General features: G+C 45.0%; 1 protein-coding gene across 3 annotated transcripts in view; it reads left to right on the top strand.

Annotated features, from left to right (window-relative positions):
• AGPAT4 (1-acylglycerol-3-phosphate O-acyltransferase 4) overlaps positions 1–26,002 on the top strand; it is a 152,217-nt gene that overhangs the window by 48,493 nt on the left and 77,722 nt on the right. For all 3 annotated transcript variants that reach the window (XM_055536149.1, XM_055536151.1, XM_055536150.1), the window contains one exon: positions 20,778–21,041. In XM_055536149.1, the coding sequence (XP_055392124.1) occupies positions 20,778–21,041 (264 nt within the window). The remainder of the gene's footprint in view (positions 1–20,777; positions 21,042–26,002) is intronic.

Here is a 26,002-nt window from a genome sequence, read left to right as displayed (position 1 = left end):
CAGCAGCAGCAGCAATGAAACTGAGGGGCTTCCCTGATGGCTCAGATGGTAAAGAATCTGCCTATAATGCAGAAAACCTGGGTTTGATCCCTGGGTCGGGAAGATTCCCTGGAGGAGGGAATGGCAACCCACTCCAGTATTCTTGCCTGGAGAATTCCATGGACAGAGGAGCCTGGTGGGCCACAGTCCATGGGGTCACAGAGTCGGACACGACCGAGTGACTAACACATACACACAGCGAAGTTCAAGGATGTCAGTCGCATCAGAATGACGCAGCAGTTCCAATCCCAGCGCTCACTCACGCACTGTGTTAGAGAAAACAACTGAAAAGACCTGAATGTCCATCCCTGTGGTAATAGATTAATTTTCCATGTGTAGGTGTACAAAAGAATATTCTTGCACAATTAAAATGACTAAACTGGATGCATAACATTTTAAAAACTGAAGTGTTGAGTATAGAAAGGAAATCCCATACATCTTTACAACACAAAATTTATATGTTGTAATTCATATACAGTAAAAGAATAAGAACACTGATGGAAACACTCATTTCAAGCTCAAATGGCAGAGGTGGCTTCAATATCTATGTCTTATTTCCTAAAAAAGTGAAGTAAATGTGGCTAAATATCAATGTAGTAAAATGTTTTGTGTATTTGAAATATTTCTGATATTAGAAAAATGTTTGACTTATCAACCAACTACTATACTTCTGAAGCACAGAGATGCACTGGGGGTTTTGGCTTTACAATTTATGTCATAGGGTGCATGTTTTAACTGACTCTGTATATTGTAAAAACCTTTTCGTCATTAAATATACTTCCCTCATTGTTTGTCCTGACCCTCCCAAGACTTCCTGTTCCAATTAATTTTTTTCAGAAATAATTTTTGGAAGTAGTAACTCCTGGGGCTTCCTGTTAATATCTTATAATTATTTTCTATTATTCATTTGTAATTGTTCATAATTATTTCTGGGCTTCCCTTGTGGCTCAGCTGGTGAAGAATCCGCTTGCAGCATGGGAGACCTGGGTTCGATCCCTGGGTTGGGAAGATCCCCTTGAGAAGGGAAAGGCTGCCCACTCCAGTGTTCTGGCCTGGAGAATTCCATGGACTGTATAGTCCATGGGGTCGCAATTATTTCTAGTTCACTTATGATATATTTGGTCTGTGATACTGGAGGCACTCAGAACCTAAAAGCAGAGAAGTTCAAGTCTGGTTTAGCTAGCACACAAACAATCCATTGAGGAGTTAGGGAATTTGCAATTGGAGCTTTTATATACTATTGCCAAAAATACCAAACATACCTCTGGGTTGGAAAGGATTCTCTTCATCCCTGTTTCCAGAACTCAGTCCCCACTGTGTCCTGGGCTTCCTGCAGTATCCCTGTGTTCTAGGCTGTTGGTCCCTTAGCAGAAAGTGTTTCAGGGGCCTCGTAAGGCTTTGCCATCCTCTCTATTCCTGTGAAATTCTCTTTTGATTTTTTATACTTTTTATTTTGTATTGGGGTAGAGCCGATTAGCAAACAATGTTCTGACAGTTTCAGGCGAAGAGCGAAGGGACTCAGCCATACATGTACATGCATCCGCTCTCCCCCGAACTCCCCTCCCCACCACTTAACATTGAGCAGAGTTCTCTGTGCTACACAATAGGTCCTTGTTGTTGATCCATTTTAAATATAGCAGTGTGTACACGTCCATCCCAAGCTCCCTAACTGTCCTGTTGTCCATCCTTCCCTTGGGCAACCATAAGCTCCTTCTCTAAGTCTGTGAGTCCGTTTCTGTTTTCTTGTGGAATTCTTGCTCTGGGTTCCTGAGATGCACCATGAAAGTGAAGTGTCAAGTTATTCGTCGTGTCTGACCCTTTGCAACCCCACGGACTGTAGCCCGCCAGGCTCCTCTGTCCATGGGATTCTCCAGGCAAGGATACTGGATTTGAGTTGCCATGCCCTCCTCCAGGGGATGTTCCTGACCAAGGATTGAACCCGAGTCTCCAGCATTGCAGGCAGGTTTTTTATTGTCTGAGCCACCAGGGAAGCCCCAAGATGCACAGTGAAGGCAGCCTAAGCGTCCTCCCTGCTCTGACTTCCATTCCCCAGTCACTTGTTGGTGAGGAACCCCTTTTAAAACTCTGAAGTACTTTTCCTGTCTGCTTTTCTTTTTTCTCCTGCACAAACCCTCCCATGGGTAGGCTGGTACAGCATGAGAGCTAGTAGTCCCCGTAGAAGTATCAAGAACCATCTGGTCTTCGAATGGGAAGAGTACAGCCCAGGAAGTGGCTTCCATGTCCAGCTTGGTTTCCCTCATTCCCATCTGAGATTACGTTGGCGTGAATGGAGTTCTAAGGTCTGGCTTCCTGATTTCCTACAGATATTTAACCAGTGCTCGGGGAACGCTGATCTGTCGTGCAACGTAATGTTTTACTGTCTCTAAGAGATGAAGTGATGGAAATGGCAACCCACTCCAGTATTCTTACCTGGGAAATCCCTTGGACAGAGGAGCCTGGTGGGCTACAGTTGATGGGGCCACAAAGAGTTGGACACGGCTGAGCGGCTAAGTGATAAGAACAAAGGGAGGAACTGTTAGGTGGGCAGGAACGCAAGCCGCAAGGGGAGGAAGAACGCTCAGAGCTTCGTCGCTCCTGCCCGAGGGGTGGGGCTGCTCACTGCCAGTGCTTCATGTGTTAAACGAACGGTTAGTGTATTGATCCCTACGGTTCATTTCTTCTGTTTATGGTATTTAATGTGTGAAATTGTAGTGTAAATTAATGAAGGAGGGAAGGATCTTTCAGTAAATGCCTCGGATACAGCTCACTCAGGATTTGAAAATAAGCCCATTTAGATTCTAACGGAGCATCATAGCCAGAAATAAACGTCAGGTCTAAGAGCTAAAAGATATAAAATTAATCGTGGAAAAATGAGGTGAAACAAGCAAATGTGTGTCAGTTCTCTGCAGGACAAGAATTAAGGGTGGAAGGAAGGCCTTTCTAAGCTTAAACTTTCTGAAAGAAATCACAGTTCTTACTCCATAATAATTTAAGGCTCTAATAAGCCAAAATACTGGGCTTCCCTGGTGACTCAGATGGTAAAGAATCTGTCTGCAATGTGGGAGACTCAGGTTCAGTCCCTGGGTTGACAAGATCCCCTGGAGAAGGGAATGGCAACCGCTCCAGTATTCTTGCCTGGAGAACTCCATGGACAGAGGAGCCTGGGGGGCTACAGAGCCTGGGATCTCAAAGAGTCAGTGAATTGCTTTGACCTTTGACCTTTTGGACTGGAAAATTGGTCACTCTACATGAAAGGGGTAAGATGTGTGTTCTGTTTAATATATGACGAGCTCGTGCAACTCAACATGCAAGAGATAGATGAACAAAAAATCCACTTCACTTGTGGCCCCCAAAATACACATTAAAACGGTGAAACATAACTTTTAAAGCATGAAATGTTAGTCTGGTTTTTGTTGCTTTTAAATGAGAATTCTTATTGTTGACAAACGTGGTGGAATGGGTACTTTTGTAAATTGTTGATAAGAACATAAATAACTATAAACTTTTTGGAAATCAATTTGGCAAAATTCACCAGATGCCATTAGATGTTTGTTCCTTAAGCCCGGAAATCCTGTGTTTAGGAATTTATTCTAAAGAAATTATCCAAAATTCAGGGGAAAAAAAACTTTATAACTGGACTTGCTGTTAAATAATTGGTATGTTCATTCAGTTCAGTTCTGTCTCTCAGTCGTGTTTGACTCTTTGCGACCCCGTGGACTGCAGCACGGCAGGCCTCCCTGTCCATCACCAACTCCCGGAGTTTGCTCAAACTCATGTCCATTGAATCCGTGATGCCATCCAACCATCTCATCCTCTGTTGTCCCCTTCTCCTCCCACCTTCAATCTTTCCCAGCTACAGGGTCTTTTCCAATGAGTCATTTCTTTGCATCAAGTGGCCAAAGTATTGGAGCTTCAGCTTCAGCATCAGTCCTTCCAATGAATACTCAGGACTGACTTTTTTTTATCATTGACTGGTTTGATCTCCTTGCAGTCCAAGGGACCCTCAAGAGTCTTCTCCAACACCGTTCAAAAGCATCAATTCTTTGACGCCCAGCTTTCTTTGTTACTTACTAATAAAAAGACAAAAGAACAGTAAATAAAACAACAATGAGGTGATAAATTAACAATTATGATATGTCCAGTGCAGCTACTAGATTATTTGTATTGTGATAAGGACATTGAAAATGATCTCACTGAAGGTTAATAAAAGGGCATATAAAATTGATTTAATGTTAAGACCTCAGCTATATTTAAAAACCAAAAGCCTCTGCAGCGGTTTTATCTAGCAGAGAAAAAAGGCCAGTGCATTCACCAAGGACTAGAAGAAAGGAAACCCAAAATGTCAATAGCTGTTATAGGTGGTAAAGTTTTTACCTTTTAGAACTACAGATTTTTTTATAATGAATGTGAATTACTGTTATAATGGGAGAAATTGCCTTTAAAAAATTTCATGACTTAAGTGGCTTACTCAGTGAGAGTAATTTCCTTTAGTTTTATCAGATTTTATTTTAATAGAAGATTCTTTGCTTAAAAAGAGTCAACTCTTCTCAACCAACATCTGAACTCCCCTGCTGGGGTTTAAGTAGGTAATTTGCTTTCATTTTAGTTATTTTCTTGTCAATTTGGTACATTGCTTCATGCAATTTCAGTGTTTTAGAAGAAGAGGATTCTATGCTTGGTTATAGGATATAATGGTTTAGAAAGTAATTCTGTGGGTTTATCTGCATGGCTTCTGTAGGGAGAATAAATTGTTGGGTCATCGGCTCTACTCTTATGGTAATGGGAAAGAAACATAGGACTTTCTCATTCCTGCTATCCTTTGGTACATTGTTTTTGACAATTCAGGGTTATTGGTATGGAGACTAAATCAAATTAGATCATCTAGAGATTTTGGTTGAACCAACATCTACTAAGCATCTGTTTATTTTGTAAGAAGTGCAAGAGTGGGGATTCATCCAAGGCCTAGAAATAATTACTCAGTAAGTGCTTTAGTTTATTTAACCTGTTCAGTCAGTTTAGTTGCTCAGTCATGTCTGACTCTTTTCGACCCCATGGACTGTAGCACACCAGGCTTGCCTGTCCGTCACCAACTCCTGGAGCCTACTCAAACTCATGTCCATCGAGTCAGTGATGCCATCCAACCATCTCATCCTCTCTCATCCCCTTCTCCTGCCTTCAGTCTTTCCCAGCATCAGTGTCATTTCCAATGAGTCAGTTCTTCGCATCAGGTGGCCAAAGTTTTGGAGTTTCAGCTTCAGCATCAGTCCTTCCAAAGAACACCCAGGACTGATCTCCTTTAGAATGGACTGGTTGGATCTCCTTGCAGTCCAAGGGACTCTCAAGAGTCTCCTCCAACACACAGTTCAAAAGCATCAATTCTTTGGTGCTCAGCTTTCTTTAGAGTCCAACTCATATCCATACATGACTACTGGAAAAACCATAGCTGTGACTAGACAGACCTTTGTTGGCAAAGTAATGTCTCTGCTTTTTAATATGCTGTCTAGGTTGGTCATAGCTTTTCTTCCAAGGAGCAAGCATCTTTTAATTTCATGGCTGCAGTCACCATGATACTGACCCACATAAAACATGGAGCAGGGCTCTGTAAGAATCCGTTGTGCTTGCTTTCAGAAGTCTAATGCAGTGATGTAAACAAAGCCATAACAATAAATATGAAGCAGTGAATTTTTGATGTATGGATGAATGGATAGCTTGGTGGACAGATGATCTAATGAATGAATTAAGTTGTTAGTGGATGAATGAATGCTTGCCTGAATCCCAGAAAACCTGTCCAGATGCTGCTTAACAGACGCTGGAAAGAAAGTCACTGCTTTCTCTGCTCATCCTCTGCTCCTGAGCTTTGTGACTCAAGAATGTAGAAAAAGAAGAGGAGAGAGACAGGGCCCTGCTCTGTGTTCTATCACTGCTGTTATTAATGAAACTTTTCGAGGAACAACCAGTCCATAATGACCCCAAAAGCATCATTCACCGCTGAGTACTTCAATATTCTGTGGTCGTATTTCAGATCTATTGAGAAACAAGGATACTGTAAGTCAACTTATTTTGGGCGCTCACAGCCAGCAATTCTGACTTCAATAAATGATTCATGTCAGGAAAGCGTCTAAGTGCATTTGTTTTCTAGTAAGTCTCACTTCGGGTCCATTATGCATGAATCAAGTCAGAGGAATTGCCTGGGCTCATCGACATCCCTCTATGAAAATCAGAGAAATGGAAGATTTAAAATCCAGCCTTTTCAATCACCCACCACCCCACCCTCCCTACCAGAGCATGAGGGTGGGCAACAACACGGTCTCCAAGAATTCGAGGGTCAAGTGTGCTTAACGACAATGGAGAGGGGCCCGCTGAGAGAAAGAGCCCGTTTGCTAGTGTCTATGATGCAGAAGAAAAAGAAGGCCAAGATTTCTTTTCTTTCTTTTTGTTGACTTCCCCTCCTTCAAGTTAGCTCTTCTGAGGCCCCACCTGCAGAGAGCTCTGCTGGTCACGACAGAGTCAGCAGGGTGCTTCTTCCCAACCCTACTCCCTGGTAAGGACCCAGGGTATGAAGGCTGTGTGGACTTCCATAAATCAGAAGCGTTCCAGTTGAGGGCACCTGGCTGAGTGGCCCCATTTCCCATTTTCTGAGCCATAACATCAAGAGTGGCTGCAGGTACCTAAGCACCCCCAGGAGAACCCCTGCATGTCCTTATGTCTTTGAAGTCTCCCACCACTCGTGTGGGTTCAGTGTGTCTGCCAGATTCTCCCGTTAACAGAGGAGGGAGGTGAGATTTCTAGAGGCCAAGTCACCGAGGTGATACGGACACAAAGATAGATGCTCAGGGGTCAGACTCAGCCCCCTGACTCAATCCTGCTGCCTCCACTTCCGCATTTATTTCTTTGGTCACTGGCAGAGTCAGCATTTCTGGGTTCCCAAGGAGAGCCCTAGTCCAGTGGTCATGTCCCAGTGCAGAGTACCTGCCCGGACATTTAATACCCTTGACTTGCATTTGCACCTTTAACTGCCATGCATAGCTTCCCGTGGGCTTCCCTGGTGGTTCAACAGTCAGGAGGCCACCTGCAATGCAGGAGACATGGGTTCGATCCCTAGGTTAGGAAGATTCCCCTGGAGAAGGAAATGGCAACCCACTCCAGTATTCTTGCCTGGAGAATCCCATGGACAGAGGAGCCTGATGGGTTACAGTCCATGGGGTCCCACGAGTCGGACACGATTTAGCGACTGCACCATAGCTTCCCATGCCCTCGTGGTTTTGTGACCTGGTTTTCAAGCTCTGGCTGCTGTCACGTCACAGCTGCTTGGCTTTCTGAGACGGCCTCTCTCTGGTGCTTGGGGCTTCCCTAGAGCTGGCAGTTTGGCTGTATGTCTGAGACTGGGGACCTCTGCTGGTAGCAAGCCCTGCTCATGCGGCCGTGGGCAGTGTTTCGGCATGTACGTGATGAAGAGTTACTGCTCCTGCTGAAGCTGGTGACCCAGACAGACCAGGCGGGCTAGGCCAGATGGAGTGGAGGGATTTGGGCCATATTCTCATCTTTCCTGGAAAACGATGCCAGAGGCTGTGCTTGGTTGTGTCTGTTTGGGGGCATCCCCACGGTGTCCTGACCTGGCCACCCACAGACCACGTGCGGTTGTGTGTCCATATGGGGGCCTGCTTAAAGGTTAGAGCTTCTCAGTACTGGAAAGGTTAAAGTTGTAACCCTTCCTGCAATACATATTGAACATGAAAATTATAAGTGTAAGGAAATTTCCAACAAAGTTTGGAACTTGCTGTAAGCCTTTATTTCATTTAATGTTTATTTTTATACATATTTTTACTGATTAATTTATTTGGCTGCACTGGGTCTTCGTTGTGGCATGCGGGATCTTTTAGTTCTGGCATGGGGGATCTGGTTCCCAGGCCAGGAATCAAACCTGGGCCCCCAGCTTTGGGAGCTTGAAGTCTTAGCCAGTGGACCACCAGGGAAGTCTCACAAATCTTTAATTTTAAAGGCTTTTATTTTTATTGGTTTTCAGTTTATTCGGAAATATTGAAGAGCAGATTTAAGGGAAAAAAAAATGGAGGTGCTATGATTTGCTGGGGACCCAAGCATGTGTCTGTCTGCGATAGTAACCAGCTCCGTGTTCACATTGCCCACCCCAATCCGCTCCCTTGGTGATGCAGACACAGCTTGTATCTGCTTATCCTTTACGTAGTCCATCTTGTCTGGCCATAGCTGTGTCCTCAGCTCTTTATTGTAAGGCTCTCTGAGGTCAGGGAAATAACTGGTTTATTCACAGGGCACCAAAGTGATGAGGGTCTGAGTCTTGTCAATGCCAGTTTTTATTTCTCCTCCACGAGGTTAGAAAAAGGTTCATCTTTACTGTATGTTCAACTCATTTCTTTTCAATTTATCTTACGGCAGGATAGTTGATTCACAATGCTGAGTTCATTTCTACTGCAGCGTGAGGTGGTTCAGTTATACATGTACATACGTGCTTTTTTATGTTCTTTCCCATTTTGGTTTATCACAGGATATTGAATCTAGTTCCCTGTGCTGTACAGGAGGACCTCGTTTATCCATCCTGTACAAGACAGTTTGCATCTACCAACCTCTGACTCGTTGCGACCCCATGGACTGCAGCACGGCAGGCTTTCCTGTCCATCACTAGCTCCCAAGGCTTGCACAAACTCATGTCCATTGAGTTGGTGATGCCATCCAACCATCTCATCCTCTGTCATCCCCTTCTCCTGCCTTCAATCTTTCCCACCATCAGGGTCTTGTCTAATGAGTCAGTTCTTCACATCAGGTGGCCAAATATTCGAGCTCCAGCATCAGTTGTTTCAATGAATATTCAGGACTGATTTCCTTTAGGATGGATTAGTTTGATCTCCTTGCCGTCCAAGGGACTCTCAAAAGACTTCTCCAACACCACAGTTCAGAAGCATCAATTCTTTGGTCTTCAGCTTTCCTTATGGTCCAACTCTCACATCCATACATGACTACTGGAAAAACTATAGCTTTGACTTATATGGACCTTTGTCAGCAAAGTAACATCTCTGCTTTTCAGTATGCTGTCTAGGTTTGTCATAGCTTTTCTTCCAAGGAGCAAGGATCTTTTGATTTCATGGCTGCAGTCACCATCTGTACTGATTTTGGAGCCCAAGAAAGTAAAGTCTGTCACTGTTTCCATTGTTTCCTCATCTATTTGCCATGAAGCGATGGGACCGGATGCAATGATCTTAGTTTCTTGAATATTGAGTTTTAAGCCAGCTTTTTCACTCTCCTCTTTCACTTTCATCAAGAGGCTTTTAGTTCCTCTTCACTTTCTGCTGTAAGTATGGTGTCATCTGCATATCTGAGGTTATTGACATTTCTCCCAGCAATCATGATTCCAACTGTGCTTTATCCAGCCCAGCATTTTGGATGATGTACTCTGCATATAAGTTAAATAAACAGGGTGACAATATGCAGTCTTGACGTACTCCTTTCCCAATTTGGAACCAGTCCATTGTTCCATGTCCGGTTCTAACTGTTGCTTCCTGAGCTGCATACAGATTTCTCAGGAGGCAGGTAAGGTGGTCTGGTATTCCTGTCTCTTTAAGAATTTTCCACAGTTTATTGTGATCCACACTGTCAAAGGCTTTAGTATAGTCAATAAAGCAGAAGTAGATGTTTTTTTCTGGAACTCTCTTGCTTTTCCGATGATCCAGTGGATGTTGGCAATTTAATCTCTGGTTTCTCTCCCTTTTCTAAATTCAGCTTGAACATCTGGAAGTTCTCGGTTCACATATTGTTGAAGGCTGGCTTGAAGAATTTTGAGCATTACTTTGCTAGTGTGTGGGACGAGTGCAATTGTGCGGTAGTTTGAACATTCTTTGGCATTGCCTTTCTTTGGGATTGGAATGAAAACTGACCTTTTCCAGTCCTGGGGCCACTGGTGAATTTTCCAAATTTTCTGGCATATTGAGTGCAGCACTTTCACAGCATCATTGTTTAGGATTTGAAATAGCTCAGCTGGAATTCCATCACCTCCACTAGCTTTGTTCGTAGTGATGCTTCCTAAGGGGCACTTGACTTCACACTTCAGGATGTCTGGCTCTAGGTAAGTGATCACACCATTGTGGTTATCTGGGTAATCAAGATGTTTATGTACAGTTCTTCTGTGTATTCTTGCCACCTCTTCTTGATATCTTCTGCTTCTGTTAGGTCCATACGGTTTCTGTCCTTTATTGTGCCCATATTTGCATGAAGTATACCCTTGGTATCTTCAATTTTCTTGAAGACATCTCTAGTCTTTCCCATTCTGTTGCTTTCCACTGTTTCTTTGCATTGATGGCTGAGGAAGGCTTTCTTATCTCTCCTTGCTAGTCTTTGAAACTCTGCATTCACATGGATATATCTTTCCTTTTCTCCTTTGCCTTTCCCTTCTGTTCTTTTTTCAGCTATTTGTAAGGCCTCCTCAGACAGCCATTTTGCCTTCCTTTTTCGTGGGGATGGTTTTGATCACCACCTCCTGTACAACGTTACGAACCTCTGACCATAGTCTTCAGGCACTCTGTCTATAAGATCTAATCCCTTGAATCTATTTGGCACTTCCACTGTGTAATCGTAAGGGATTTGATTTAGGTCATATCTGAATGGTCTAGTGGCTTTCCCTACTTTCTTCAATTCAAGTCTGAAATTGGCAATAAGGAGCTCACGATCTGAGCCACAGTCAGCTCCTGGTCTTGTTTTCCCACTGTATGTATGTACACATCTCTAGCCATCATCTGTTGACAGACATTAGGTGAACATGCTTTTGTGAACAGTGCCGCCATGAGCATAGGGGTGCACATCTTTTCAAATTGTAGTTTTCTCTGGTTATATGCCCAGGGGTGGGATTGCTGGATCAGATAGCAACTCTACCTTTAGTTTTTATGGGGCACCTCCATACTCTTTTCCTCAACTCATGTCTTTAATTCAATCTCTGTGGGAACTGACAGGTATCAACCGTCATTATGGGCTTCCCAGGTGGTGTATTGCTGCAGAACCTTCCTGCCAGTGCGAGTGACCTGAGAGACTCACGTGGGTTCGATCTCTGGGTCGGGAAGATCCCCTGGAGGAGGGCATGGCAACCCACCCCGGTATTCTTTCCTGGAGAATCCCATGGATAGAGGAGCCTGGTGGACTACAGACCAGAGGGTCGCAAAGAGAAGGACATGATTGAAGCAAGTTAGCACGCATCCATCATCATGAAGAGAGCCTCAGAACTGATGTCTCTGAAACTACCTTCTTCAGTCAGGAACAGAGACACAGTAACTTCATTAAAACTGGTGGATGGACTTTGGTGGGATCTTACATGCCTACTTTTGGCTCAGAGTCATTCTGGATGTGTGGATGTCTGAAAAAGAAGTGCAAATGAGGAACATCTCATGAAAACAAGCAAAAGGAATGACTTGTGAGAGCCACAAGCAGAAAGTTTCATAAGAAAAGGTGGTAGCTGGTTTGGGGCTGGGGGGCGGGAAGCGGATGAAGGAGAGGGAGTGTGGCCAGCAGCCTGGTTACACAGGGGACACAGGCACACAGAAGCGCCCTCCACGGTCTGAGCTGGCTGCTGCATCTCCTGGGGCAGCGATCCTGGAGGCGGGATTATTGCCTCCATTAAACAGATACAGAAACTGAGGCTCAGAGGTGACAAGTTCCTTTCCCAAGGTCGCACAGTGGGTAGATGGAGTCGACACCAGCAGCCGCCTGCTGAGGGTCCCCTTGGGCTGGGTTCCTTGGCCCAGCGGCTCTGTCACGGCCAGAGTGGGAGGGAAAGAGGTGGGCAGGGTGGTGAGACCGCTGTCCTGACCAGGTTGCCGTGGTGACGGTAGGACTCAGAAGGAGGTGGTTTCTAAACTGAACAAAGCTCTCCTTTTTGTGTGTCTGGTGCCAACTGGTGATGCATGTCCCTCACACCCGCTCCCGGGGGCCCAGAGCTGGTCGCTGGCCATCTCCCCACCCTTCCTCTCCTTCCGTTTGCATACATTTTCAGCCTTCACAGGTGTGTGACTGAGCAGACAGCCGTGCCATGTGGCAGCAATACGGCTGTGAAGATCACAAGCATCTCCGTTCAGCCTCCACCCATCCTCCATTTCTGAAAAGCTTTCGTGACTGATTGGCATAGACTCAGGGCAGAAAGGTGGCTGTTTCCTCACTTGGAAGATTAATTTTCCTCATCTCATTTCAGTTTTGGGTTTCGTGATATGAGAGTTGTATCAGGACTTCGTAAAATTTTTTGGAAACTTGCAGGGATTGAACATAATTTAGAAATGTGTTTCAGACTGAGTGTCTTATGAAGTAGTTCACGCACTCTCGGTTGTTGGAGACGCAGTTAGGCGCCAGCCCCCTCCAGCTGCCCCAATGCCGTGATGTCAGAGCTCTTGGCTCCCAGGAACAGTGGGAGAGCCAGATGGGGTTTGGAGACGGCAGGCATTCCACCTGGAAGGAAGGTGTGAACGGGGGCTCTGCAAGACTGACTGGTAGGGCAGTGGCTCAGAAACTCGTGATCAGCCCAACTGTCAGACGGGATCAGGAGCTGAAATATGGAACCAAGTCCACGAAATAAGGCCAAGTGCATGTGGAGTGCAGCTGCCTTGGACTTCCTGTGTTAAAAGCAGCCTAACCTGAGCTGGGGCTTCAGACCTTTACCCCCCTATTTGACCTTTGCACGTTACCTAATCTCACTAAGGGCTTCCCTGGTGGCTCAGATGGTAAGGAATCTGCTTACAAAGTAGAAGACCTGGGTTTGATCCCTGGGTCGGGAAGATCCCCTAGAGAAGGAAAAGGCCACCCACTCCAGTATTCTTGCCTGGAGAATTCCATGGACAGAGGAGCCTGGTCGGCTATAGCCCACGGGGTCACAAAGAATAGGACACGACTGAGTGACTAACACTGTCTTTCACTAGTCTCACTAAACCTCAGCTTCTTTATCTGTAAAATGGGGATTACAGTGCCTTCCAGAGTAGGTTTTGGTGACAGTTATTGAGATAATGTGTGTGTGAAACTTTCAGTAGACTTACCCTGCTGCCTGGTTACTGTTCAGGAGGCCTGAAATTTCACTCCTGATATTTCAATCTGGTAGATGCCAGAGCTACGAAAGGCCTTAGAGAATGCTTCATTTAATTCCTTTTATCTTTGCTTTTTCTCATGACAGAAAAAGTTACCTAGGTTATCCATCTTGGTTTAGCTGAGCCCTTGTTTCCTTAGATTAGAGTTAAAACTCTTTAGAATTTGTTTTTCTCTTATAAGCTGTTCAGAAACAACTATTAAACTTAGAAACTTCAGTTTTCTGCAGACTTATGTTTTTATTATCCTAAAATTAGATTCTGGAAAGAGACTGAGGGTTATTTATTATCGGATGTAATGAAAAAGTTGAGTATGATTTATGACTTCTCCAGAGTTTGGTTTGTTTTAATGGACTTCATGGAGAGTACAGGAATATTAGACAAAGGACTGATCCATCAAATTTTAAATAAGCTAATTTTATAGAGGCTTCTGCCAGCCCATTAGACAGGGATCATTTTTTAACTGAGGAATATTTTAGTTAGAGATGGTCCCCGAGACAGTTGGATTCAGGGTAGAACACTTTCTCTTCGGTTTTGTTTTGGGCCGTGGGCCAGTGTAACTCTCAGGAATCCAAAAACTAAATTTATCCTTGCTTCTCAGGAGGAAGTGCTGAGCGATGGCCGCAGGCTGCCACAAGTCCGTTGCTGCCCTCTTGGAGATTTTTGCTAAATGTATTTAACCTAAAGTAGAAATGAGATCTGAAAACTGGATGACGGGAACACCCTACCCCTCGTCTCACCTGGGTCGGAACCTGCATCCCTTGCCCTCGGGGCACCCTGTCCCTGGACATTTTGTGCCTTCCAGACCCCAAGTACTGGTCCAGGAACACACCCACAAAGATAACTGCTGGTGCTGTTTTTAGAGGGCTTCCCTGGTGGCTCAGGCAGTAAAGAATCTGCCTGCAGTGCAGGAGATGCGGGTTCGATCCCTGAGTTGGGAAGATCCTCTGAAGAAGGGAATGGCTACCCACTCCAGTATTCCTGCCTGGAGAATCCCATGGACAGAGGAGCCTGGCGGGCTACAGTCCATGGAGTCGCAAAGCGTCGGACACAACTGAGGGACTAACACACACAGTGATTTTTTAGAGTTGTGATTATTCTTTCTGTATATAATATGGTGACCTTTATCTCTTAATATCATAACAAAAATCTATCCATGTTGTTGTTCAGTCTCCCAGTCGCGTCTGGTTCTTTGTGACCCCGTGGACTGCAGCACTCCAGGCCTCCCTGCCCCTCCCCATCTCCTGAAGTTTGCCCAAGTTCATGTCCATTGCATCGGTGATGCCATCCGGCCATCTCATCCCCTGCTGCCCTCTTCTGCGTCTTACTACAAACCTATTATACTGCAACGTTCTTCTTTTGATTGTGTGGGTTTCCCATAACTCACTTGATTGTTTCCTCCTGTCAGAAATGTAAGTGGTTTCTATTTTGGGGTGCCTCTAAATAATACTGGTTGAATATCTTGGTGCAGAGAGAATTTTCTGAAAGCTAATTTTATCCTTGAGAGAGGTTGTCAAAGGTTGGTTTACGACCTCAGGTGGTGAAGATGCTGAGCTCGTTCTGTGCATGTTGCATCGCTTTCTGAAAGCCGCAGTGGTTGTCCTCACACCAAGAATGGGTCCCAATTTACCTCGTCTCCTTTAAAGTGCTGTATTATCCATTTTAGTTTGGAATATAAAAAACATAGTATTGTTTCAATTAACATTTCTTCGGTTTCTTTTCTGTTTTGTGAACAGCGTTCTGGTGTTTGGGATTAAAAGAGCCTAAATGAGGGGTTAAGATTTCAGTGAAGACACTAGATTGATCACAGGCATCACAGCAATTCCCCTTGGAGTGGTTTCTTCGGAAGGAAGTTTGGCTTCTTCAGAAACCCTGACCTGGTTTAGTTCTGTCATGTACAGGTACAGAAAAGCCAAACGTCTTTAAAACCAAGCTAGTGAGGGAGTTCATCCCGTTTCCAGTCTAGTCTCTTCCTGTGTGTGTCTGAAGTTCATGCTTATTTAAGATTTGCAGAGTATTGAGTTGCAGGGCAGACACTTAAATCTTAACTCGAGCTTAACTCAGGTCCTCCTATTCGTTGTCAAACTCCATGCTTTATGCTGAAGCTCGATGTGCATCTTTAGAGAAGGGTGCAGCTTGAGTTCTCTGGTGGCGAGATTCTGAGCTGCTTCTATAGATTCTTCCATGGATGGCGGGCGGGCAGCATGTGATGCTGTCTGTACTCCACCCCTCGCCCTGCAGGAATCCCAGGAAGCAAAGCTCTGCTGTGTTTGCACGCCTGCTTCTCTGCGCTGTACAGTTTCAGGGCGGAAATCTGCGTGGGAAACACGAGGCTAATGAAAGCATCCTGCTGGCTGGCACTTCTCCGTATTCTGAAATCCACTTCATCATCCCCACTCGGTGCCAAGACTTTGCCTAGTTAAGAGGGTACCGTCCATGTGAGTTTTGGTGAACGAATTACTCCCCATTTCAGAGTCTCTAGCCGTAAAGGACAGGTTAGAGTGAAAACAAGCAGGGGAGGAAATGTTCTAACATACTTACGGAAAATGAAAGAAAACATCAGGATCGAGATATGGAGTGAGAAGGAAAACTGATTTATATCTCCTTGGCTTTCCCAAGGATTCCAAAGCAGTTCATCTTAGCTGCTCTCTCTTTGCCTCTTTTCTCGTCTTTTTTTAAAAAGGATTATTCACTTATTTAATGTATTTTTGGCTGCACTGGGTCTTCATTGCTTTGTGCAGGCTTTCTCTAGTTGTGGCAGGTGGGGGCTTCTCTTCATTAGGACACTCAGGGTTCTCATCATGATATCTTCTCGTTGAGGAGCACAGGCTCGAGGGTGTGTGGGCTTCAGTAGTTACGGCTCCCAGCCTCCCAGGCTTTATTATACTTGGGCTTTACAGCAACCTCGTGTTGGCGATATTGTTCTGATTTCACAGAGGAGGAAGTTGGGGGCTGTGGAAGTTCAGTAGCAGATGGAGCTAGAAGGTGGCTGAGCCTGGGTTTTTGGCCAGAGCTGCCTGATTCAAATGTTCCTGCACAGATCCTTCCCCTCTAGCTGCTGGGGAAGCTGTACCACCCTCGCCATGACAGTGCTTGGAGTCCAGGTGGTCTCAGATTGCCTGCACGTTCCAGAGTTTCTCTGGTTGATGGGTTGGATTTCCACCTTTCCACTCACCTGATGGGCGAGCCCACCCTGTAGCCCTTCCTCTTGCCGGCAGGTACCAGCTCCATCAGCCTGGGAGCTCTATCCACTGGCTGCATGTAACCATCAGCAGGGATGCTGGGAAATGCGCCCGTCGGGCTCTGTGCCCTGGAAGGGGGAGGATCTCATCGTAGGAAAGAACAATAAACACCAGGAAGAAAAGAGAAACCACCCATAACCCTTTCACTGAAAATCAGGGGAAATGGTAAAGAACTTTAAAATGTTTTCTCTTTACCTGTTTTCATCAAGGGTCAGATCTTTATACCATCCATTCTCAACTGTTAGTTGCTCTGTCGTGTCTCTGACTCTTTGCAACCCTGAGAATGTAGTCCGCCAGGCTCCTCTGTCCATGAAATTTTCCAGGCAAGAATCCTGGAGTGGGTTGCCATTCCTTTCTCCAGGGGACCTTCCTGACCCAGGGGTGGAACCCGGGTCTCCTGCATTGCGGGCAGATTCTTTACCATCCTCAGCATGCCACTCAGTTGGCAAATAACAGTAGAGGGAAAGCTCGCCTTCAGTGAAGAAGGGTAGGAGGGTCCCCTCCCTCCAACCTCAAACTGGAATAAGCTTAAGACATACAACACATATTCACCCATTTACACCCCCCACCCCCCGCCCAAGTAATTTAGCCTTGCCTCTCTTTTTTTAATGAGCCCTGAGGCTCAAGTCAAATTAAATTGTTTTACAAACTCACAGCACTTCTTTTTTTGTTTGTTTTAATAATAATTTTGTCTAGCTTATTTACTTTGTATTTTTGGCTGTGCTGGGTCTTTATTGCACAGGCTTTTTTCTAGCTGGGGTGAGCGTGGGTTTACGCTCTTGTCGCAGCGTGTGGGCTTTGCATCGTGGTGGCTTCTCCTGTTGTGGAGCACAGACTCTGGGGCACCTGGGCTCAGTAGTTGCGTCATGCCAGCCTTGTCGCTCCATGGCATGTGGGATCTTCCCAGACCAGGGGTCGAACCTGTGTCCACCTGTCTCCAGGTAGATTCTTAACCTCTGGACCATCAGGAAAGTTCTCATAGCACGACTTACCTTACTCTTCATCATCAGATGCCTTCAATATTTTAGTGGCTTTTGCTCCTGAATATAAATCTGAGAATCAACTGAAGTTTACAAAAATCAATAGCCTCCTTGGAGTTTTGGGTGCAATTTAGTGTTGTTTTTTTGTAATGTGTAAAGCTGAGATTCAGAAAAGTTAATTCACCTGAGGATAAATGACCAGTAAGAAGTATAACAGAGCTTCAAACCCGAAGCCCACACCAGTCTAGGAAAGGAATCGGGGCAGAGCCACGCCATCCAAGGTCTGTCTGTCTGTGACCCCCTCATGCCTTGTTCGCGATTCCTAAGCATCACCGACATTGTGTTAGACCCTGTGGTTCCTGCAGGGCTAGCAAGGATTTTACTAAAGGGCATGCTGGTCCTTGGACTTTTATAAAGAAAAACAATCTTACTTTTTCTTTGTAATGCCCTACTCTGCCTGGAAACTGAGGAAGGCAGCATTTAATCCCTCTCGTTCACAGCGTCAGCTGACTTCCCTTTCTAAGTATTAAATCAACAAAGTGAAGGATTTGTCAAATACTCTCCAAATACTAGGTCCCAGAAACTTGATGAAGAATCAGACTTCTTCTGGCCCAGGCTGTCTGGGAGCTTTTAGTGGCTAATCCAAGGGCAATGAATAAAGCAGGAAGATATTCAACCTCGAACAGTAGCTGCTTCCAAACTGTAACCAATGTCCATCACTCCTGTTCATGAGCTCCTGAAAGTCAAGTGCATTGGGAGGGAGCTGGCAGCTTAATGTCTGTTCCTTCGAGAGACACTGGGTGTGTTGTAACCAGGTGAAGAGTTTGACAGCTTGGAGTTGTCTCTGGGCCAAGCTGTCTGAAAAAGGCCAAAGGTGGGCTTTTCCAGCCCCTGCGGGGTCCTGGCTTTGTGCCAGAGAGCAGGGCTTCTGGGGAGATGGAGGCCTCAGCTGAGCTGAGCTGACTTCAGGGAAGTCAGGCCATCAGTGCTTTCGATTTCCCTCCTCTCAGAAACATACAGGAATCAGAGCTTGCCTTCCAAATAGTCTAAGCAAGGGTAATGTTTTCTAGGAAAGCACCTTGTGACTGTCCTGCCCAAGACTGTCCTCAGAACCAGCGCGGGGGGCTTCCTTGGTGGTCCAGTGCTTTAGAATCTGCCTGCCAATGCAGGCGACGTGGATCAGTCCCTGGTCCAAGAAGTTCGCACATGTCTTGGGGCCACACAAGCCCATGCACCACGATTACTGAGCCTGCACCCTAGAACCCATGCTCTGCAACAGAAGCCAGCACAGTGAGAAGCCGGTGGACTGCAACTAGAGAGTAGCCTCCACTTGCTGCAATTAGAGAAAGCCAGGGCAAAGCAGTGAAGACCCAGTGCAGCCAAAAATTAAAAAAAAAACAGCCTAGGAGACCCGGAAACGAGCCCCGTGCCCCCACTCTGTGCGTAGTAATCTTTCCCAGCATCAGGGTCGTTTCCAATGAGTCAGCTCTTCGCATCAGATGGCCAAAGTATTGGAGTTTCAGCTTCAGCATCAGTCCTTCCAATGAACACCCAGGACTGATCTCCTTTAGGATTGACTGGTTGGATCTCCTTGCAGTCCAAGAGACTCTCAAGAGTCTTCTCCAACACCACAGTTCAAAAGCATCAGTTCTTTGGCGCTCAGCTTTCTTTATAGTCCAACTCTCACATCCATACATGACTACTGGAAAAACCATAGCCTTGACTACACGGAACATTACAGTAAAGTAATGTCTCTGCTTTTTAGTATGCTGTCTAGGTGGGTCATAACTTTACCTGAACAGTTATTTCCTTTTTCTATTCAGGGGCTGGAGACTGATGACAGGACTGTGAGTCTGGCTGCATGTTTTGAGTTTCTGTTCGATTTCAGAACTCTTAAGCGTGCGTGTGTGTATGTGTGTACATCAGGAGTGCGGTAGGGTGGTTCTCTTGCCTTCATAGCTGGTTATTTGTACTTACCGACATCCCAAAGGTGATCTCTCTTTACCTTCATTAAGTCATTCCACAGATATATATATATATATATATGTATATTTCATAATTTTTAAGTTGATACGTTGTATTTCATTTGTATTCAATTCAAGAAATTATTTTTCTTTTTTCCTTTTTTTTTTTTTTGGCTGTTTGGCATAAGGGATCTTAATTCCCTGACCAGGGATCTAACCTGTTCCCCCTACAGTGGAAGCTCAGAGTCTTAACCAATGGACCACCACTGAAAGTGAAAGTCACTTAGTCGTGTCCAACTCTCTGTGACCCCATGGACTATGCAGTCCATGGACTTCTCCAGGCCAGAATACCGGAGTGGGTAGCCTTTCCGTTCTCCAGGGGATCTTCCCTCCCAGGGATCTAAGCCAGGTCTCCCGCCTTGCAGGCGTATTCTTTACCAGCTGAGCCACCAGGGGAGCCCAAGAATATTGGAGTGGGTAGTCTATCCCTTCTCCAGCGGATCTTCCCAACCAGGAATCGAACTGGGGTCTCCTGCATTGCAGGCGGATTCTTTACCAACTGAGCTATCAGGGAAGCCCCATGGACCACCAGAGACGTCCCCATATGTATTTTTAAAATTAAGCTTCAGTTCTGCCCAGTGACTGCTCCAAGGGCCGGAGAGATGGTGACGATCTTCAGGATAGTTGTGTGTCCCGGAGAAGGGACAGTCCAGGGTCAGAAGGCCAACAGTTGAACTAGTAACACCATACCTGCAGGGGGTGCCACCCGCCCCACCCCCACCCCCAGCACGACCCCAGGAGTGGCCCCCACTCTCCCCAGGGCAGGCGTGCATGCAGGGAGGTCTCACCAGAAGAAGGGATGTTTGGGCTGAGATCTGGAGATGAGGAGTGGAGGGAAGGGGAGTCCTTGGGGGGCAGTATTCAGGCAGGCAGGAAATCCTGGAGATGCAGACTCTGGTCCTCAGGTTCTCCTCGGTGATGGGCGCTGTTGCTTAACCTCTCTGGACCTCATTTCCTTCTCTGTAACAATAGTACCTGCCTAACATGTGTTAGGACGATCAGAGGAACTATTCTTTTTAAGACTGATGCTGGGAAAGATTGAAGGCAGGAGGAAAAGGGGATGACAGAGAATGAGATGGTTAGATAGCATCACCGACTCAATGGACCTGAATTTGAGCAAACTCCAGGAGTTGGTGATAGACAGGGAAGCCTGGTGGGCTGCAGTCCATGGGATCTCAAAGAGTCAGACACAACTGAGCGACTTAACAATAACAACAACAATATTCTTTTAAAGGGTTGAAACTGTGCCCGAGGTAAAGGAAGCACTATATAAATGTTTGCAGAATAAAAAAGAAATCCACGCCTGTACAGTGTAATCTTGAGAGTGTATTAGTCTTCTGAGTGTTTTTTCCCCCCTGCCTCTAAGAGCGCAGTAATGTTTTTTCTAACGTTTGGCCTCCATGTGTGTTTCAGGCGCTTTCCTGAGTCCCAGCCTCCCGCCCCGCTGGCCGTGTTCTGCAGTGGGTGTTCGCTGTCTGGACGAGGAGCACGACCCCGGAATGGACCTCGTCGCCTTGCTGAAGTCTCACTTCCTCTGCCACCTCATCTTCTGCTACGTCTTCATTGCCTCGGGGCTCATCATCAACACCATTCAGCTCTGCACGCTCCTTCTCTGGCCGGTGAACAAGCAGCTCTTCCGGAAGATCAACTGCCGGCTGTCCTACTGCGTCTCCAGCCGTAAGAGGCTTCCCTTGTGCTCTCTGTTGGCATGGGCGTTACTGTTAGGACTTCCTATGTAGGTTACTAGGCTTGCAGTATATGCTTAGATATGTTGTTTGTTTGTTTCTGTTTGTTTGCGTTTTTGACAAAATGCAAGATGTCTATTTTTGTCCTCATTCTCAAGCTATTTTTTAAATGAGTAATGCCAATAGCACCGCCAAATGCCAAAATTCAACAGACACAGAGGCGATCCTAGGAAAAGCAAATAAACATTCCGTCTCTGTTTCTTTAGGTTTCCTCCTCGGAAACGATCATTGTTTGTTGTTGTTCAGTCGCTCAGTAGTGTCCTACTCTTTGCGACCCCATGGACTGCAGCACGACAGGCTTCCCTGTCTGTCACCATTTCCCGGAGTTTGCTCAAATTCATGTCAATTGAGTCGATGATACTGTCCAGCCATCTCATCCTCTGTCATCTCCTTCTCCTCCTGCCCTCAATCTTTCCCAGCATCAGGGTCTTTTCCAGTGAGTTACTGTCAGTGATTTCTTAGTTATCCTTACAGAAATAGCATATATGTGTGTATATATATGTTATTTCTATAAGGAAAGACGTATGTATGTATGGCTCTTACGTTTGCACATGTAAGCAGGTGGCTCTGTATGTGTATAGATACATAAGACATACACGTAGCTCAGATCATGAACTCCTTATTGCCAAATTCAGACTTAAATTGAAGAAAGTAGGGAAAAACCACTAGACCATTCAGGTATGACCTGAATCAAATCCCTTAAGATTATACAGTGGAAGTGAGAAATAGATTTAAGGGACTAGATCTGATAGACAGAGTGCCTGATGAACTATGAACGGAGGTTCATGACACTGTACAGGAGACAGGGATCAAGACCATCCCCATGGAAAAGAAATGCAAAAAGGCAAAATGGTTGTCTGAGGAGGCCTTACAAATAGCTGTGAAAAGAAGAGAAGCAAAAAGCAAAGGAGAAAAGGAAAGATATACCCATTTGAATGCAGAGTTCCAAAGAATAGCAAGGAGAGATAAGAAAGCCTTCCTCAGTGATCAATGCAAAGAAATAGAGGAAAACAACAGAATGGGAAAGACTAGAGATCTCTTTAAGAAAATTAGAGATACCAAGGGAACATTTCATGCAAAGATGGGCTCAATAAAGGACAGAAATGGTATGCACCTAACAGAAGAAGAAGATACTAAGAAGAGGTGGCAAGAATACACAGAAGATCTTCATGATTCAGATAATCATGATGGTGTGATCACTCACCTAGAGCCAAACATCCTGAAATGCGAAGTCAAGTGGGCCTTAGGAAGCATCACTACAAACAAAGCTAGTGGAGGTGATGGAATTCCAGTTGAGCTATTTCAAATCCTAAAAGATGAAGCTGTGAAATTGCTGCACTCAGTATGCCAGCAAATTTGGAAAATTCAGCAGTGGCCACAGGATTGGAAAAGATCAGTTTTCATTCCAGTCCCTAAGAAAGGCAATGCCAAAGAATGCTCAAACTACCGCACAATTGCACTCATCTTACACACTAGTAAAGTAATGCTCAAAATTCTCCAAGCCAGGCTTCAGCAATACATGAACCATGAACTTCCGGATGTTCAAGCCAGTTTTAGAAAAGGCAGAGGAACCAGAGATCAAATTGCCAACATCCACTGGATCATGGAAAAAGCAAGAGAGTTCCAGAAAAACATCTATTTCTGCTTTATTGACTACGCCAAAGCCTTTGACTGTGTGGATCAGAACAAACTGTGGAAAATTCTGAAAGAGATGGGAATACCAGACCACCTGACCTGCCTCTTGAGAAATCTGTATGCAGGTCAGGAAGCAACAGTTAGAACTGGACATGGAACAACAGACTGGTTCCAAATAGGAGAGGGAGTACGTCAAGGCTGCATATTGTCACCCTGCTTATTTAACTTCTATGCAGAGTACATCGTGAGAAACGCTGGACTGGAAGAAACACAAACTGGAGTCAAGATTGCCAGGAGAAATATCAATAACCTCAGATATGCAGATGACACCACCCTTATGGCAGAAAGTGAAGAGGAACTAAAAAGCCTCTTGATGAAAGTGAAAGTGGAGAGTGAAAAAGTTGGCTTAAAGCTCAACATTCAGAAAACAAAGATCATGGCATCTGGTCCCATCACTTCGTGGCAAATAGATGGGGAGACAGTGGAAACAGTGTCAGACTTTATTTTTGGGGGCTCCAAAGTCAGTGTAGATGGTGATTGCAGCCATGAAATTAAAAGACTCTTGCTCCTTGGAAGGGAAGTTATGACCTACCTAGACAGCATATTAAAAAGCAGAGACATTACTTTGCCAACAAAGGTCCGTCTAGTCAAGGCTATGGTTTTTCCAGTGGTCATGTATGGATGTGAGAGTTGAACTATAGAGAAAGCTGAGTGCCGAAGAATTGATGCTTTTGAACTGTGGTGTTGGAGAAGACTCTTGAGAGTCCCTTGGACTGCAAGGAGATCCAACCAGTCCATTCTAAAGGAGATCAGTCCTGGGTGTTCACTGGTAGGACTGATATTGAAGCTGAAACTCCAATACTTGGACCACCTGATAGAAAGAGCTGACTCATTAGAAAAGACCCTGATGCTGGGAAAGATTGAGGGCAGGAGGAGAAGGGGACGATGGAGGATGAAATGGTTGGATGGCATCACTGACTCGAGGGACATGAGTTTGGGTAAACTCCTGGAGTTGGTGATGGACAGGGAGGCCTGGCGTGCTGCGGTCCATGGGGTTGCCAAGTGTTGGACATGATTGAGCGACTGAATGGAACTGAACTGAACTGGACACATACTTTTTAAAACTAAATGCTGGTATAATATATTGTTTGTCCTTCTTGGTTCTTTTCTTTAACTTTTTGAGATAATTGGTGCACATATGATTGTAAGAAACAATACAGATAGACCCCATACACCCTTCAGCCAGTTTCCCCCGATGTTGACGTCTTGCATGTCTAACGTGTAACGTGCCAATAAGAAAACTGACATTGACACAGTCCACCAACCTTATTCGGATTTTTCAGTTTTATTTACATTCATGTCTGTGTGTGTGTGTGTGTGTGTGTGTGTGTTGTGTGTGTGTGTGATTATATTAGACTATTTTAAACATGACTAGTTCAACTGGCCAGAATTTCAAAAATGAAAATAATACAAAGTGAATCCGGGGATGTCTAGAGATGAGTTTGGTGTTGATTGACCAGAAATCTATACCTGTTCTCAGTAGCACAGAATACTGTGTGTATCAGCATTCTGATTACACATGTGATTGTGAATATATTTTTTTAAATGAACTTTTTCAAATGAAGCAATTAAAAAAATCTCAGCTACCTTCGATTATGCCAAGAATTTCAAAATTATGGATATCGCTTTGGAACCGTTTCAATGAAGCAATCAGATTTTAATTTGCATCAAAATAATACAAGCTGCATACAGTTGTCCAGATGGATTACTACTGATTCAATGAGCTATTTTTGAAACTTCAAGATACGATCTTATGAGAAAAAGAATAACAGCTACATCCTCATTTGTAAGCTTTCACTGACTCAGAACTGGCAGATATGGCTGCCACTATTTCTAATGTGGCGCGTGTGCTAGAGCTCCTGTGTCTTGGGTTCGAATATTTTACATAAATGTCTTGAGCATGTTCATAAGATCATAAAGTTACAGTTGCAAAAAGTGTATCTTTAATCCTCCTGTCTATGGCCCATTGGTTGCAGCCACCCACTCAGTGCAGTCATGCAAATTTGTTAGTCATGCATTTCACTCTGATACTGTTTATAGTATTGAAGCACCTACCATGGTACAGAAAAGGGAACAGCCTTTCAGGCAGGACAGAGGCAGCAGGAGAGGTCAGAAACTGACTTGTAACTGTTTGCAGAGAAAGGAGTTTGCATAATCAAGAGAAGGAGATAATTGCTTCAGATTTACTTTATAATTTTAAATGTCTTTTTCCACTTAAGTGTCTATTTAACAAAACTTGTTTAACAAACAATGTTAATTGCACTTTATATCGAAGCCTGCATTTATATGACTTGCACACACCTACAGAGATTCCAAAATCTGCCGGTTTGCAACTGGGAATCGTGTATTTGCATTCTTGTGACCTCTGTTGAAATCTCAGGTGGATGCTTAAGCATTGAATTTTCATTTGGAGTTGAGAAGTAAGAGATAGGCTTTGGAACAAGAGTTCCTAAGAGTCTGTTTTGCTTTTGGGAGATAGTGGAGACATGCCAAGTCAATATTCTTTAAAAAATATTTATTATTTATTTAATTTATGTGTTTGGCTGCTCTGGGGGGGTCTTAGATGTAGCACGTGAGATCTTCTGATGGAGATTAAGATGGGGAGCACATTCAGAAAGCAAGGTGGATTTCTCAACATGACAAATAATTATTTAGCATGATTCCAAATGAAACGGAACCATCCAAGACCACTGGTGTTTCCCCATCCAGGGTGTTGTGAATGGCCAACAGTCTAATTTCACAACAGGGTCAGAAGTACATGGCCAGGTCCCTCCCATTCCGGGATGTCCCCCCATGCTGTTTGCCCGCTGTCCCAGAGGAGAGCTTCCACGGGTTTGGATTGAGCAGATGCAGAAGTCACTTGAAAAGGGATGGAGGGCATCTCTCCGGAGGAGCAGGTCTAGCTTTTGGGAAAGGAGAATGTGGTAGCAGTTGGAGAGGGTGATGCCTCCTGGGTTTGGCTGTGGGCACTCACTATGGTGAGGAATCCGCCCCCCCTGCCCCCAGCCCCCCGTCTTCTCCAGCATCTCCATTCCTGGTATCCCAGCATGTCTTAGATATAAAGCTGTTCTCTCTCTGAACTTGTCCTCTGTAGCTGATAGATCCTTGGAGTGTTTTGCAGCAACAACCAAAGACATGTATGAGACAGCCTGTCTGGGAAGCCTCATCAGAGGCTGTCGTTCGTGGGCTATTGAACAG

The sequence above is a fragment of the Bubalus kerabau genome, chromosome 9 (genome assembly GCF_029407905.1).
Source record: "Bubalus kerabau isolate K-KA32 ecotype Philippines breed swamp buffalo chromosome 9, PCC_UOA_SB_1v2, whole genome shotgun sequence".
NCBI lineage: Eukaryota > Metazoa > Chordata > Mammalia > Artiodactyla > Bovidae > Bubalus > Bubalus kerabau.
Note: the sequence above shows the minus strand (reverse complement) of the source record. Positions and strands in the feature narration are given on the sequence as shown.